Source organism: Parasteatoda tepidariorum, chromosome 5 (assembly GCF_043381705.1).
Source record: "Parasteatoda tepidariorum isolate YZ-2023 chromosome 5, CAS_Ptep_4.0, whole genome shotgun sequence".
NCBI lineage: Eukaryota > Metazoa > Arthropoda > Arachnida > Araneae > Theridiidae > Parasteatoda > Parasteatoda tepidariorum.
The window spans coordinates 67941642-67953951 of NC_092208.1; the positions used below are offsets into that span (position 1 = coordinate 67941642).

General features: G+C 30.0%; 1 protein-coding gene across 3 annotated transcripts in view; it reads right to left on the reverse strand.

The window, feature by feature from the left end:
* The window catches only part of LOC107438772 (POU domain, class 2, transcription factor 3), a 545522-nt gene that overhangs the window by 496878 nt on the left and 36334 nt on the right, over positions 1–12310 (reverse strand). Inside the window, exon 2 of one of the 3 annotated variants that reach the window (XM_043040146.2) lies at positions 3918–4024. The exons of the other annotated variants lie outside the window; for them this stretch is intronic. Within the exon in view, the coding sequence (XP_042896080.1) occupies positions 3918–3924 (7 nt within the window). The 5' untranslated portion in view covers positions 3925–4024. The remainder of the gene's footprint in view (positions 1–3917; positions 4025–12310) is intronic. 3 annotated transcript variants of the gene reach the window in all.

Sequence of the window (12310 nt, forward strand, 5' to 3'; positions counted from 1 at the left end):
GGTTGAAAAAGTGTGACTTAACGTTTACTTTATATTCACAAATTACGAGTTACTTTTTCACAATTTTACAAAAACGGACCTTTCACAATATGTCTGGACAGATCCCTGCATTAAACGAAAGGTTATTTCTAAAAACACTACTTATCTTAACAATCTGAAACAACTTTTTTTTTATAAATATTCAAACTAATGCAGGATGCAATAAATCAAAGTCTATAAATAAATCATAAAAGCTATAGAAAACCATAATAAGTGCCGTAAATCAATGGTCTCTAATTACCGGGCAACAAACCGTTAGCGGTCCATGGGTCAAATGGTACAGGGATGTCCGAGAAACATTAAATCATTTTCAATTTATTTATTGCATTTCTCTCGAGTTTGTATGACTTTCTATGGACGGAGGTTAAACCGAGAGTTGAGAGACGCCACTTACAGCCGAAACACGTGTAATTGCATTTTATATTGAATGCATGTTTAAACACAATTAAATTAAAATTATTAAACAAAACAATTCACAATAAAAACAATGAACGTTCCTGCCTCGCCCCTCCTCAGCGGGTAGCGATAAAATTATCAAACGTTGATCGGTCAAGGATTTGCCATACCATACTATTATAGAAAGTAGTTTTAATAAAGAGCTTAAAGCTTTATTTTTTTACTAGACTATTAAAAAAAAACGTTATTTATTATCGTATTATTTTAACAATTTAACTTTCACAAAGATTCAAACTAGTGACAAGGGTACCATAAATGTAAACTTTTTTTTTGTTTGCTTTTTATTTAAGGTTCTAAAGGCCACAAAAGCTGCTCGTGAGTTTTGGGCTGTGTATGGAGTGAGCAGAGATGCCAACTTGCTCCGGACAGCAAATATGTATTTTAAAGTGGTAATCTATCAATTGTGATTCTTGGTTTCATAAATTCAATATAGTAGATTTTTATCCACCACTATTTTTAAATAATACGAAGGCTTATATAATTCACCACTTTATAGTACTTATGTTGTGCTATACCTTTCAAAAAGCAAGAAAAAATATTCAAATATTTGCAAAATTTACTTTGTAGTTATTTACCGTTCTTTTAATTATTTTGGCGTGTCCGGAGCAGTTGGCATGTCTGAGTGAGTGCCATAGCTGAAAGAACAGCTCAGGATTGATACACCAAGTTTAAAATTTGGAAGAAAAAAAAAATAGCAAAGAAAATGGATGCTACACTTTAATCTTTTAAACAATTTTAAAAAACCGCAAGAACTACTTGTCAACACAATATTCTAAAAAATAGCAAAATAAAAACTTTAAAAATAACATTTTAGAAAAAGACTTGAGAGGAGATAAAAAAAAAATTTTTGTCGGACCTACAACAAAAAATTTAATGATAACATAAATTTTGAAAAACATGGAAGGAATTTATAGTGATGATCGAAGTTTAATACGAAAATGACACACCCTATGTTTATCGTTTTAGATCTGATTTTTAAAAAATTACTTTTTTTCCTTTTAAGTCCACTGAAAAATATAGTTTTTTTTTCCTTAAATTGTTTCATTTTAGTATTTTCTTCGCTTTAGTTTTGTACGCGGTTATGCAGACAAATAATCGAAATTTCAGTGAAAAAATAGCATTAATTTTTGCTTTAGCGTACAGGAAACAATGGTACCTTATATTGTCATCAAGACAGTAACTCCAGTTGAAATTCAAGTAATTTAACTAGTCGGAAAATTTGATAGACGATACATTTTCCTTTTCCATAATACGATAATGAATTACACCTGCTGCGGTCTGGAATGCAAAAGTCGATAAATTCTACTTATAGTGGTCAAAAAACCATTGAAATTTGTGATGCTGTCAGAGACAAAGTTTCAGAAGAGATCTCAGAATTCTAGGTAATTAGTAAGCGGGCGGAACCTTCATTCACAAAGAATTCTGCTTTTAGCGGTCTAAAAACTACTAAAATTTGTATTGTCACCAGGTACAAAGTTTCAAACGAGATCTGAGAAGTCTATGTAATCAGCAAGTTGCCAGAACTTTGATTGACGATAAATTCTGCTTATAGCGGTCAAAAAATTATTCAGATTTGTATTGTCACCGAATACAAAGTTTCAGAGGAGACCTGAGAATACTAGGCAATCGGTAAGTGGCAGAAACTTTGATTGGAGATAAATTCTGCTTATAGTGGTCAAAAATTTATTGAATTATCATCAGAAAACAAGGTTTTAGTGGTGATTTGAGCAGTCTAAATCGGCGATTCCCAAATGGTGTTCTGCAGAACTTTAGAGTTCCGTGAAAGGGTCAAAGGTGTTACTAGAGTTAGAACTATTTTTTTTAATATCCAGTTCTAATTTTTGAATCCCGTTATAATATTTATGCACCAATGTTTGTGAAAATTGCAATACCATGAAAGAATTATCAGAAATTAATGAAATTTGATTCTCATATTAATGATAGTTCTACAAATAAATACGCGGTATATGCCCTTTGTAATTCGAATCATTTGCATGTCTTACTCCACTTTACATTTCATGTAGGTTGGGTTCAATTTGGTTAATACGTTCACAATAGCTGATGAATTTTTTTTTTAGGAAGTCTGAGATCCGCTAAATAAAAGGGGATCATTCAGAGTTTCATAGCCGAAAAAAATTGGGAATCTTTGAGTAGGTAATCGGTAAGAAACTTTGACGATTACTTGAAACAGTCATCAAACACGGAGCAATAAAAAAAATTATTTTTCTTGCTAATCAGAGTCGAATATCAGAGAGGAATCGTGAATCAGAGTTGAACTTAAAATACCCGTCTCATAGGTACCTAATGAGTTCCAATAAAAGCAAATAATGTAAAGTAATAATAATAAAAGTTTTTTAAGCTGAAAAGTTGTTGCGCTATGGAAGTTTTAAGGATAGTAACAAAGAAATACTCAGAATGATATTTTCTAATAAAACCATCAAGATTGATATAGCAAGATAGTAGATTGGTCATAAAAATAGTAAAATTGGTCATAGATCGCGAATCGCACAAGGATTGGTCGTAGGCTTTGGCCAAGGTCGTAGGTATAGGTGGGAGCGTTTGGTATCGCCCTTTTTTTTCTAGTAGGTCTTATTATACTTAATAGTACAAGGATCGGTCTTAGATATAGTAGTATAGTAAGATTGATATAACAAGATGGTAGATTGGTCGTAGATCGGGAATTGGATCGGTCGTAGATATGGGTTGGCGTTTTGAGTATCTTCATTTTGGTCTTGCAAATCATTATACTCAATACATATTCCTCACTTTTTTGTTTTTTTTTAAAGGATTAAATGTTACATTTTAAATGTTTACGAAAAACAAAAACGATCGCTTAAAAATAGTGCCGCAATTTTTGAAAACAGAATAAGTTCATTTGTAAAATGGTATAAAATCCAAGCCTTTTAAGAAGTAATTTTTTGAAAAAATTTAATATTGGCAAAGGTTGATTAATTTAATCGTCTTCTTAACACTATAATTTAATAAAACATCAAAATGCAATTATTATTGAAATCGTAGGGAAAAAAACACTTTTTAATTCGAAATGTGCTTATTCTACTTTCAAAAATAGCGGCTAAATTAATCCATTAATGACGGAACGTCATCGAATACTACCAGAATTCTATTACAATACAATCTGAATACCTGTTCTCTGCACCAGTTGGAAAAAGTAAATAATCAGTAAATCAATATTGATGCACAAAATTTTGGTGCATATTCATGCCCAAAACTGAAAGACATTTACCGCCACAATTAATTAACCTAAAACATCTATACAACTTTTTATTTTTTAATATTCATTGAATCAATTTTTATTTTTCAAATTCAATATCGCAAATTATTATAAAAAGTCGAAGAGAATAGAACTATTTTTCTTGCGCGATTAAATTCGACATTGTAGTAAAAATTAACTAATACATTACCTGGCATGCGTTTAGAATATGAATGAAGAATTTCATTCAGCCACCACTGATTAAAATTTTACTTATTTTGGTCAAATTATAAATCATGAGATGTGAAAGGTACTCACCTGCAAAAGAAATGAGAATTAGTAACAAAACGGATTAAATAAAATATCATATAAGCTTAGTGCGAAATTTTTCGAAAGAGTTGATTTGATAATAATATTAATACAACAAACAGACTACTAATTTTATTTTAACACACATTTTTTCAAAATAATTTATTAAAACACTTTTCAAAAATTTGATTAAACAATAATTTTCAAAGGGTAAACTTCAGCCGTAGCTTTTTAACAGATTTGAATAAGAAACGATTTTTTAACAAGGTTATATGGTACAGTAAACTATTTTATTAAAGAACAAGAGATTCGGTTGCAACTATACTGCACAAAACTGGAACGATATTACGTAGTCAAGGTAATAAAATTAAGTATTTTTAAAAAAATTAATCTGTATATACAAAAATAGGAAAAGATGAAGAAAGAAACTGGACTGCGGGTAGACCTTATGTTTATCTAGGAAGAAAAAAAAAACAGAACCAGTAATTATAATACCTGCAAGTATACTAACTACGCTAATAAGAAGAATTCATATTTTTAAGAATAAAAAACGGTCAATTTTAACAGTCCCTCGGACTGTTAAAATTAATAACTGTACGATTCGAAAACATTTATACATACGTTTCTCTTACACGGCAGCAAAGCAAAACCTCGTTTCCTTTTCACGTTGGCACCAAAGAATTTAAATATCAAGCAATTGAGCAGTCATAAACCTAAAAGCGTAAACGTACTTTGCGTTCATACTATTGACTAAAAATTACAATTTTTAAAAGAGAAATTAGATTTAAAGACTCTGTTCTTTAAATTCCAAAGATTTTACGATAGAACACATTTCAAATGGTTTTAACTTTGTAACGACCGGAGCGAGCGTGGTTAACAAAAGCAAACCATATCAGACTGCGTAACAATCGTCGGGGGTTGAGGAGCGTTACCGAACCGAGGGTGGAACTCACTAGTCAGTACAGAACCCGTTATCCGGAATTCAGAAAACCGGAAAACCAAAAAACCGGAACGAAATTCGATAAATTTTCCCGCAATTTAAAAAAAAAAATATTTTTTTCCTCATAAGATTTTAGGATTTTTCTTTCTTTTTTGAAAGATGTTTACCTTACCATCATTTCAGAAATAATCATTAGTGTATTACCTCATCGTTTTTTCTTATTTTTAAGATTATTTTCAAATATTTTTTTTAGTTGGGTTTAACACTGAAAAAACGGCTTTTTGTAGCGATTCAGAAAACCGGAAAAATCAGTAATCCGGAATAGCGATAGTCCCGATCGTTCCGGATAATCGGTTCTCTACTGTATTTTAAATATTAATTAAGCGATATATCTATCCCAATCCATAACTTGAAAACGAAAGAAAAAGTTCTAATATTAAAATTATCGATCATTAATAAAATGTTTACTATTTATTCTTTTACATCATTTTTACACATATTACAGATATTTTATACATATTTTTACACATATACATATATTTTTTCACTATTTATTTTTTAATGTTAATAAAGTAAACGACGTGTTTTATACTCTCTCCCTTATGAAAGATCTTTGACATTTACGGTTCACTAATAATTAAAGGAAATTTTAAAACTCATTTTGAGGCTGCTCAAATATTGCATAAGCACTTAACAGGGAGAAAGGTACATGATTGACAAGGTACCCTCGTTTTCAAAATTTTCTTAAAAAAACAAAATAAAATTAAAAATTAAACAAAGCATTTTTAATTTGGAATAAAAATTTAATTCGCAGATATTTGAAAGAAAATAAAAAATTTATTTAAAGAGTTTCAGGGGTTTCGAACACAAAATGATTCCCACAGAATATACTCAAAATTTTATAAAAATGAATAAAAACGTAAATTTTGATTATTGCAAAGTTAAATCTTTTTATTTTGAATTAAATCTTAAAATTAGATAACTACAGTTAAAATCAAAGTTAAAGGAAAAACCGGGGGAGGTAACAACTTTCTTACGTAAGAGGGTTGGGATTAGCTAATTTTTGCTGATAAGGGGAGGGGAGTCCGAGTTTGCCAAAAGTATGCTTACGTAAATATTTGAACGACGCCTTAGATAAAATCATTTAAATCTGCTTTTAAAAACTACAGTATAAATATAGGGCTTAAAGCAAAATAGTACAATTCTTACATAAAGTTGCTCTTTAACTTTGTGCCAAGATAGATACTTAATAAACGAATAACCAGAAAATAACAACATAAACAGAAATATCTTATAGCTTACACAAAAATGCGATATTTTTCATTTACATACGATGTTTTTCATCAGAACACTCTCCTGAAAATGAGGCTTATCATTATCTAGCTAAAAAACTATTTCCCTTCTTAATACATACTATAGCCTATATATTTGACATTGTTTTGAGTGCTTACGACTATTGTAAGGCTGTAAAGAAAAAGTAGCTGTGTGACATTCTGGTTCACAGAACCTTTTTTTTTCTAAAGGAACTTTAATTAGTTAATACCCGCAGGGATTGTAATTTAGAAAATTTAATCACCAGTCGTAAGGACCAGTAGCAAAAAGAAGCCATTAGTCTGTACACATTTTCAGTAGCCCATTTACATGACTCTAAAAGTTTTTTTTTTTTAAATAATTATACTAATGGAGTGAATTTAAATTATAAATTTCAAGATGGAGAATATGTTATATTCAGGGCATCTGCTACATTTTAGATTTTCAAATTCATGACTTTCCATGATTAATTCCAAGAATTTTTCATGACTTAACGAAGTTACTATTTTCTCCGACAAAAACACGACAATAAATTTAAAAAAGCATTATAATAACACAAATTGAAATGATAGGTATAACCAAAACTGTTATACTCTGCATCTTCATATTTATCGATTTTAAATTTAAAAAACAGAGTAAAGAAAGAGTTAAAGCAATAAAATAGATGAAAAAAATACAAAAGCAAATAATTTTTTTTTCTTTTTTTCTGCAGAATTACATTCCAAAGATACTTTTCTTGTTCATCGGAAAGGAAAGAAATACTCCTGATTTTTCTGTTCTCATTTCGGAATAAAAAAATTCGCCAATGACTTGACTTGCTTCAGCTAAAATTTTAAATTGATAAAACAAAAAAATTAAAAATAATAACAAAAATTCTGAAATCACAGAAGTTTAAAAGATAAATCGCTCCAGAAATGTTTTTTCTTTCATTTTTTGAAAGAACACCTTAATTTTTAAAGAGCACGATAAAAACATTTTATATTTTAATCAAATAAGACTGTGAGTGGGGATTTTGTTGCAAATTCAGATATTCGGAACACCATGAAATAGGGGGGAAGGGGGTACATTCCATTTTAAAAATAAGATTTTTCGGCGACCTAAATCCATGATTTTTTTTAAAAAATTTTTAAAATCATGACATTTTATGACAAATTTTGTTCAATACTGAAATTCATGACTTTCCAGGTTCGCGGATATCCTGTATATTTATATGTATGGTGAAATTTGTGACAAAAGTACAGACCAACACAGGGAAAATTAAAAGCCAAAACGGTCCGGCGGTCCACTAATAATTTATTTTAAGATAACACGAGTCACATCTTAGTGATCCAGGATTAATGGACAACCGTTAATTTCGAGGCCTGAACCGGTATTATGCATTGTGCCAACAGATTTTTTTTAAAAACATTTTTTCATTAATCACCCTTTATTTTTATCCTTAATTTTATTTATTTTTATCCTTAATTTCATTCTTGTTTTCTATATTTATTTTTCCTTCTCAAATTTACGATATTGTCATTTATTTATGTTTAAATGTTTTTTGAAATTGTTTTCGTTCCATAAATCTAAGTCAACATTTTGTTGAAGATTTTTGTAAAAATCGAGCTGAACTTTCAACAAAAATTTAAATTTTTTCTTCACGACAAGCGATATTTTTACCAGAGGTGAAACATAAAAATTACGAACTTTCCTCGCCTATTAAATATAACTTAAGCTTTATGGTTTATCGATGCATCGTGAATATCGTGACATTTTTTAACATCGTGGAAGCAATATTTTAAAATTTATTATCAAAATATAATTTAAAAATTATATCGCGCAACAAATAAATATCGAATATGCTGTTATTATCAACGACGATAATATCACGATTATTATCGGCAACGATAAATGTAGAATATGAAAATATCATAAATATTAACTATAAGATAACTATCGAGTAACTATAAGATAATTATCGAGTACAATATTATTATGAGAGTCAAAAAATTTAATTTTGATAGCGAAAACATGTAAATTATTTAAATATGAAAATATCATAATGTATCACAAATATCGACAATTCCTTTCTATATATCGCGATATTAATAGGAGGAATTGTTTCTGAGATCTCGATGTGTCTGGGCGAGAAAAAAAAAAGTTTAATAGAAAATGAGATTGAAATTTGAAGCGTAAACTGCTTCAAATACTGTATAGTCACTGTAACTAGTCTTAAAGTTCTGAAATCATTCTATTACATTATTTCACATATCTGGATGAAATAATGTATTACACCAACGGTTTGAAAAATCAAAGAAAAACGGAAAGGAACAAAAATGTACGGCTTAATGCCTTCTGCACTAGAGACGAAAAGATTTCTTACCAAGTTCAAAGTTTGTCACAAAATTCATCAGCAGATGGAGCTGCTGAGAAGAACTATAAAAAGAATGTATTCGGAAAAAAAAGAAACATTATTTGCAACAACGGCAGAAAGCAGATTCAAAATAAAATTAATTAGAAAACAAAACAAAACCATCATAAGAAAATAGGATTTTTAACTTTTTAAGAGAAACGAAAGATTATATAAAAAAAAAATTTAAAAAAACGTTCAATTAAATAATATAATCTGGTGGATTTTAAGGTTTTGATTTAAACAACAAATGCTTGATGTCACACAGCTTGTTACTCCTTCCTCCTTTGTCGAAATTTTCCGAAATTCACCCCCCTTCTAAGTGTGACACCATTTATGACCCGTCATCAAGTTTTTGAAACCTTATTTCTCAAAATAATATTTAAGAACATACAATTCAAAAATAACTCAAGTTTAATCGGAAATACCGATAATGCAATAAAAAGAAAAGTTTTTTAAAAATCAGTTTTAACTGTAAATACACATTTATTTAATTCGAAAATCAACGTTTCATTCTTAAGATACAATTCATCAAGATAATCTTACGATAGAAAGGAAGAACGATATCAGAAAGAAAAAAAGAAAGAAAAAGAATCGAGAAATGGAACAACTTAGATAACTGGCAGTAAATATTCAATGTTCAACTGATAATCATAACATTATTTCAGAAAAATGAAAGAAAAGAAAAAAAGATATTTCCAAGAAAAATACTCTCACGTTCAGCGAAAATATTTTAATACATATTATTTTTCAAATATTTCATTACATTGGAACCTATGTCTGTGGAACACTTGGGACACATTGCTTTAGTCGCCAAATTAGGAAGGGGGTCATCTTAAAGAGGGGGCTGATTTATTGGGGTTTTTTTTAATTATTATTTTTTAGATTATTAAGTTCATATTAGCAATTAAAATATAGATAAATGAAATTAACCATTTATTAACGTGACTATCAAATTGTATATAGCTTTAAAAATTAGCTTATTACTTTCATACTAATATAAACTGATATATTTTACAAGAAATAAATTGTTATAGATTTGAAACAGTGAGGAGTTTTACTTACTTAGGATCAATTATTACCATTGACAACAGAATTACTCCTGAAATAAAAAACCGACTCTATTTGGCGAATAGGGCTGTCTATTGGCTGAGAAGACTTATTAAATCTAGATTTCTTTCTGGAAAAACAAAGTTCTTAATCTACAAAACTCTTGTCCGGCCACTCTTGACACACGCCTCTGAAGTTTGGACAATGACAAAACTGGAGGGAAATTGTTTCGCAATATTTGAGTGAAATATTTTGCGGGGTATACTTGGTGTAAATGAAAACAATAACTGGAGAAGGAGATTTAACTTTGAATTGTACAAGATTTATAAACAACCTGATATTATTAAATACATAAACATAAACAGAATGAATTGGATCGCCCACGTGATTCGAATGAGTGACGACAACACAATAAAAAAGATACTGCTTTTTAGACCCACTGGAAAAAGAAAGAGGGAAAGGCCGCGGTTGAGATGGGCTGACTCAGGGGAGTCTGATTTTCTCGCAATTAATGAAAAAAATTGGGGATCAAAGATAAATCGGAAGTCAATCGGAGAAATCTTCAAAAGGGAAGGCATTGGCTCATATTGGGCTGTCTGGCCAACTATGATGGTGATATTTTACAAGCATTGAATCTCGACAATGTCAAAATTACTTCCACCCAGTCGTAACAGTTCATCTTGGTGCCCTGGAATCTTGTTTTATTCATATGAATGCTGATTCCCTTGTTAATGACATTAGTTCCTCGCCGCCTCTCCATAGAGCGTGGAAATGCATTTTACCCTGATTTGCCACTGTGGTTTTTCTTGCTCTGTTTTTTCTCTTTTTTTTTTATCTCTCTCGGCTGCTGGAATTTTTCTAGTTTTGTTTCTCATCTTTATTTTTCAATTTTTTGTAGGCAACTTCACGTCTTACATTTCAAATCACATTTGTTTCCTCTCATTCACGTTTGGCAAGTCATGAAAATGGGCGCCTCTTTTTGAATGCTTGAAATATGCCGGCTATCATTTCTTATTTACATATTTTTAAAGCGAATGAAATTTGTAATCAGGGAATAAAAATAATGGATTATATTTATGCATCACAATTTAGGAAAACTTAAATGTGTATCAAATTTATAAAAGAAAAATTTCAACTCTTAATCAAAAATTTATATTTAATTAATTTAAATTCGATCAAATTTATTAGTAAATATAAATTTAATAATCAATCGCTTTTATCGTGTAAAATAAAAAAAATTATCTTATAATTAATAATTGTGCAAATTAAAATCTTGTGAAAAAAAAATTAAGAAACGAAAAAATGTAAGCTGCATTTTTAAACTGAGATCACAAAAAGCACTATAAAAACTGGATAACAGATAACATTTTCCCAACATACATAAGTTATTGAGATTATATAAAAAGTGATTGCGCAAATCGTTTTTCAGATAAAATATCGGTACATGTAAATATATTTTTCTGATAACTATTTAAAGGCTGGATAGTTTTGTTTTGAGTTAATAAAATGTTTGACACTAATTAAGATTTGCTTGTTACTATAACTTTAATAATTTCAAAGTTCAGAAAACCAGTTGTGATTTTGAACACAGACAGGATTTTCCTTAATTTGTCCACTGATTAAGTCACAACTAAGTCAATCGCAATTTACTTTTAAGGTTAAAAAAAATATTGAGGCAAATTTACATGAAAGGGAATAAATATTTCATCCTTGAGTTCATGTTTTTAATTTAAATTGTTTTCAACAGATGACGCTGCAAGTGGTGAACCTTTAAATCAAAGAGAAACATCTGAAAAACATTCATGATAATTTAGCTATGTCAAACACAGCATGATGTTTCGAATGCCGGCCACAATCACATGCCGTAATCTGTGGACGAGACGAAATTTACATACACAAAAAAGCAACAGAAAAAACGGAAAACGGTAGTAAGAACTTGCAGAGCCATCTTTCTGTTAACTTTTGAAATAAAAGTAGAAATTCTCAGAGAAAGAATTTATGCCCAAGCACATGAACTTTCTGCATGAAATTTATATTTACTCTGAACTGTTTTCAGTTACAAATTCCAGAAAAACACCAGTCTAATTCGAAGCACCCTGTATATAATTACTGAGGACCAAATTCAATAGGTATAAGCTTTGTACTGTTACTATTCAACACCCTAACTTCAATAAAAAAATTTGTGTGTGCTTTAAACTTTTTTTTTTTTCATTAAAGATTTTATCCTATCAGAGTTTTTGATATCTAAGATGATTCAGTTAATTTTAGATAACAGAACATCGTTTAAAAGCGCGCCACATTTAATATTATTTGTTACTATGACGACCGTTCGTTACTTTTGCTGTTTTTTTTTCTTTTCTTGTTTTTTTTTCGTCGTATGCCTGCTTTGGCAGTGGCGCCATCTATGGCCAGGAATTCGACTTCTGCCAAGCCATTCACACAACCACAACCCGTTTATAGGGCGGGTCACATTCACGCACAAAGGAGAAGGGATATAGAACACACAGAGAGAGAAAGAAACCTTGCCCGGGATTCGAACCCAGGACCTTTCTGATGCAAGGACAGTTCCTTGCCCCTACACAGGCCGGTTGGCTTTGCTGTTGTT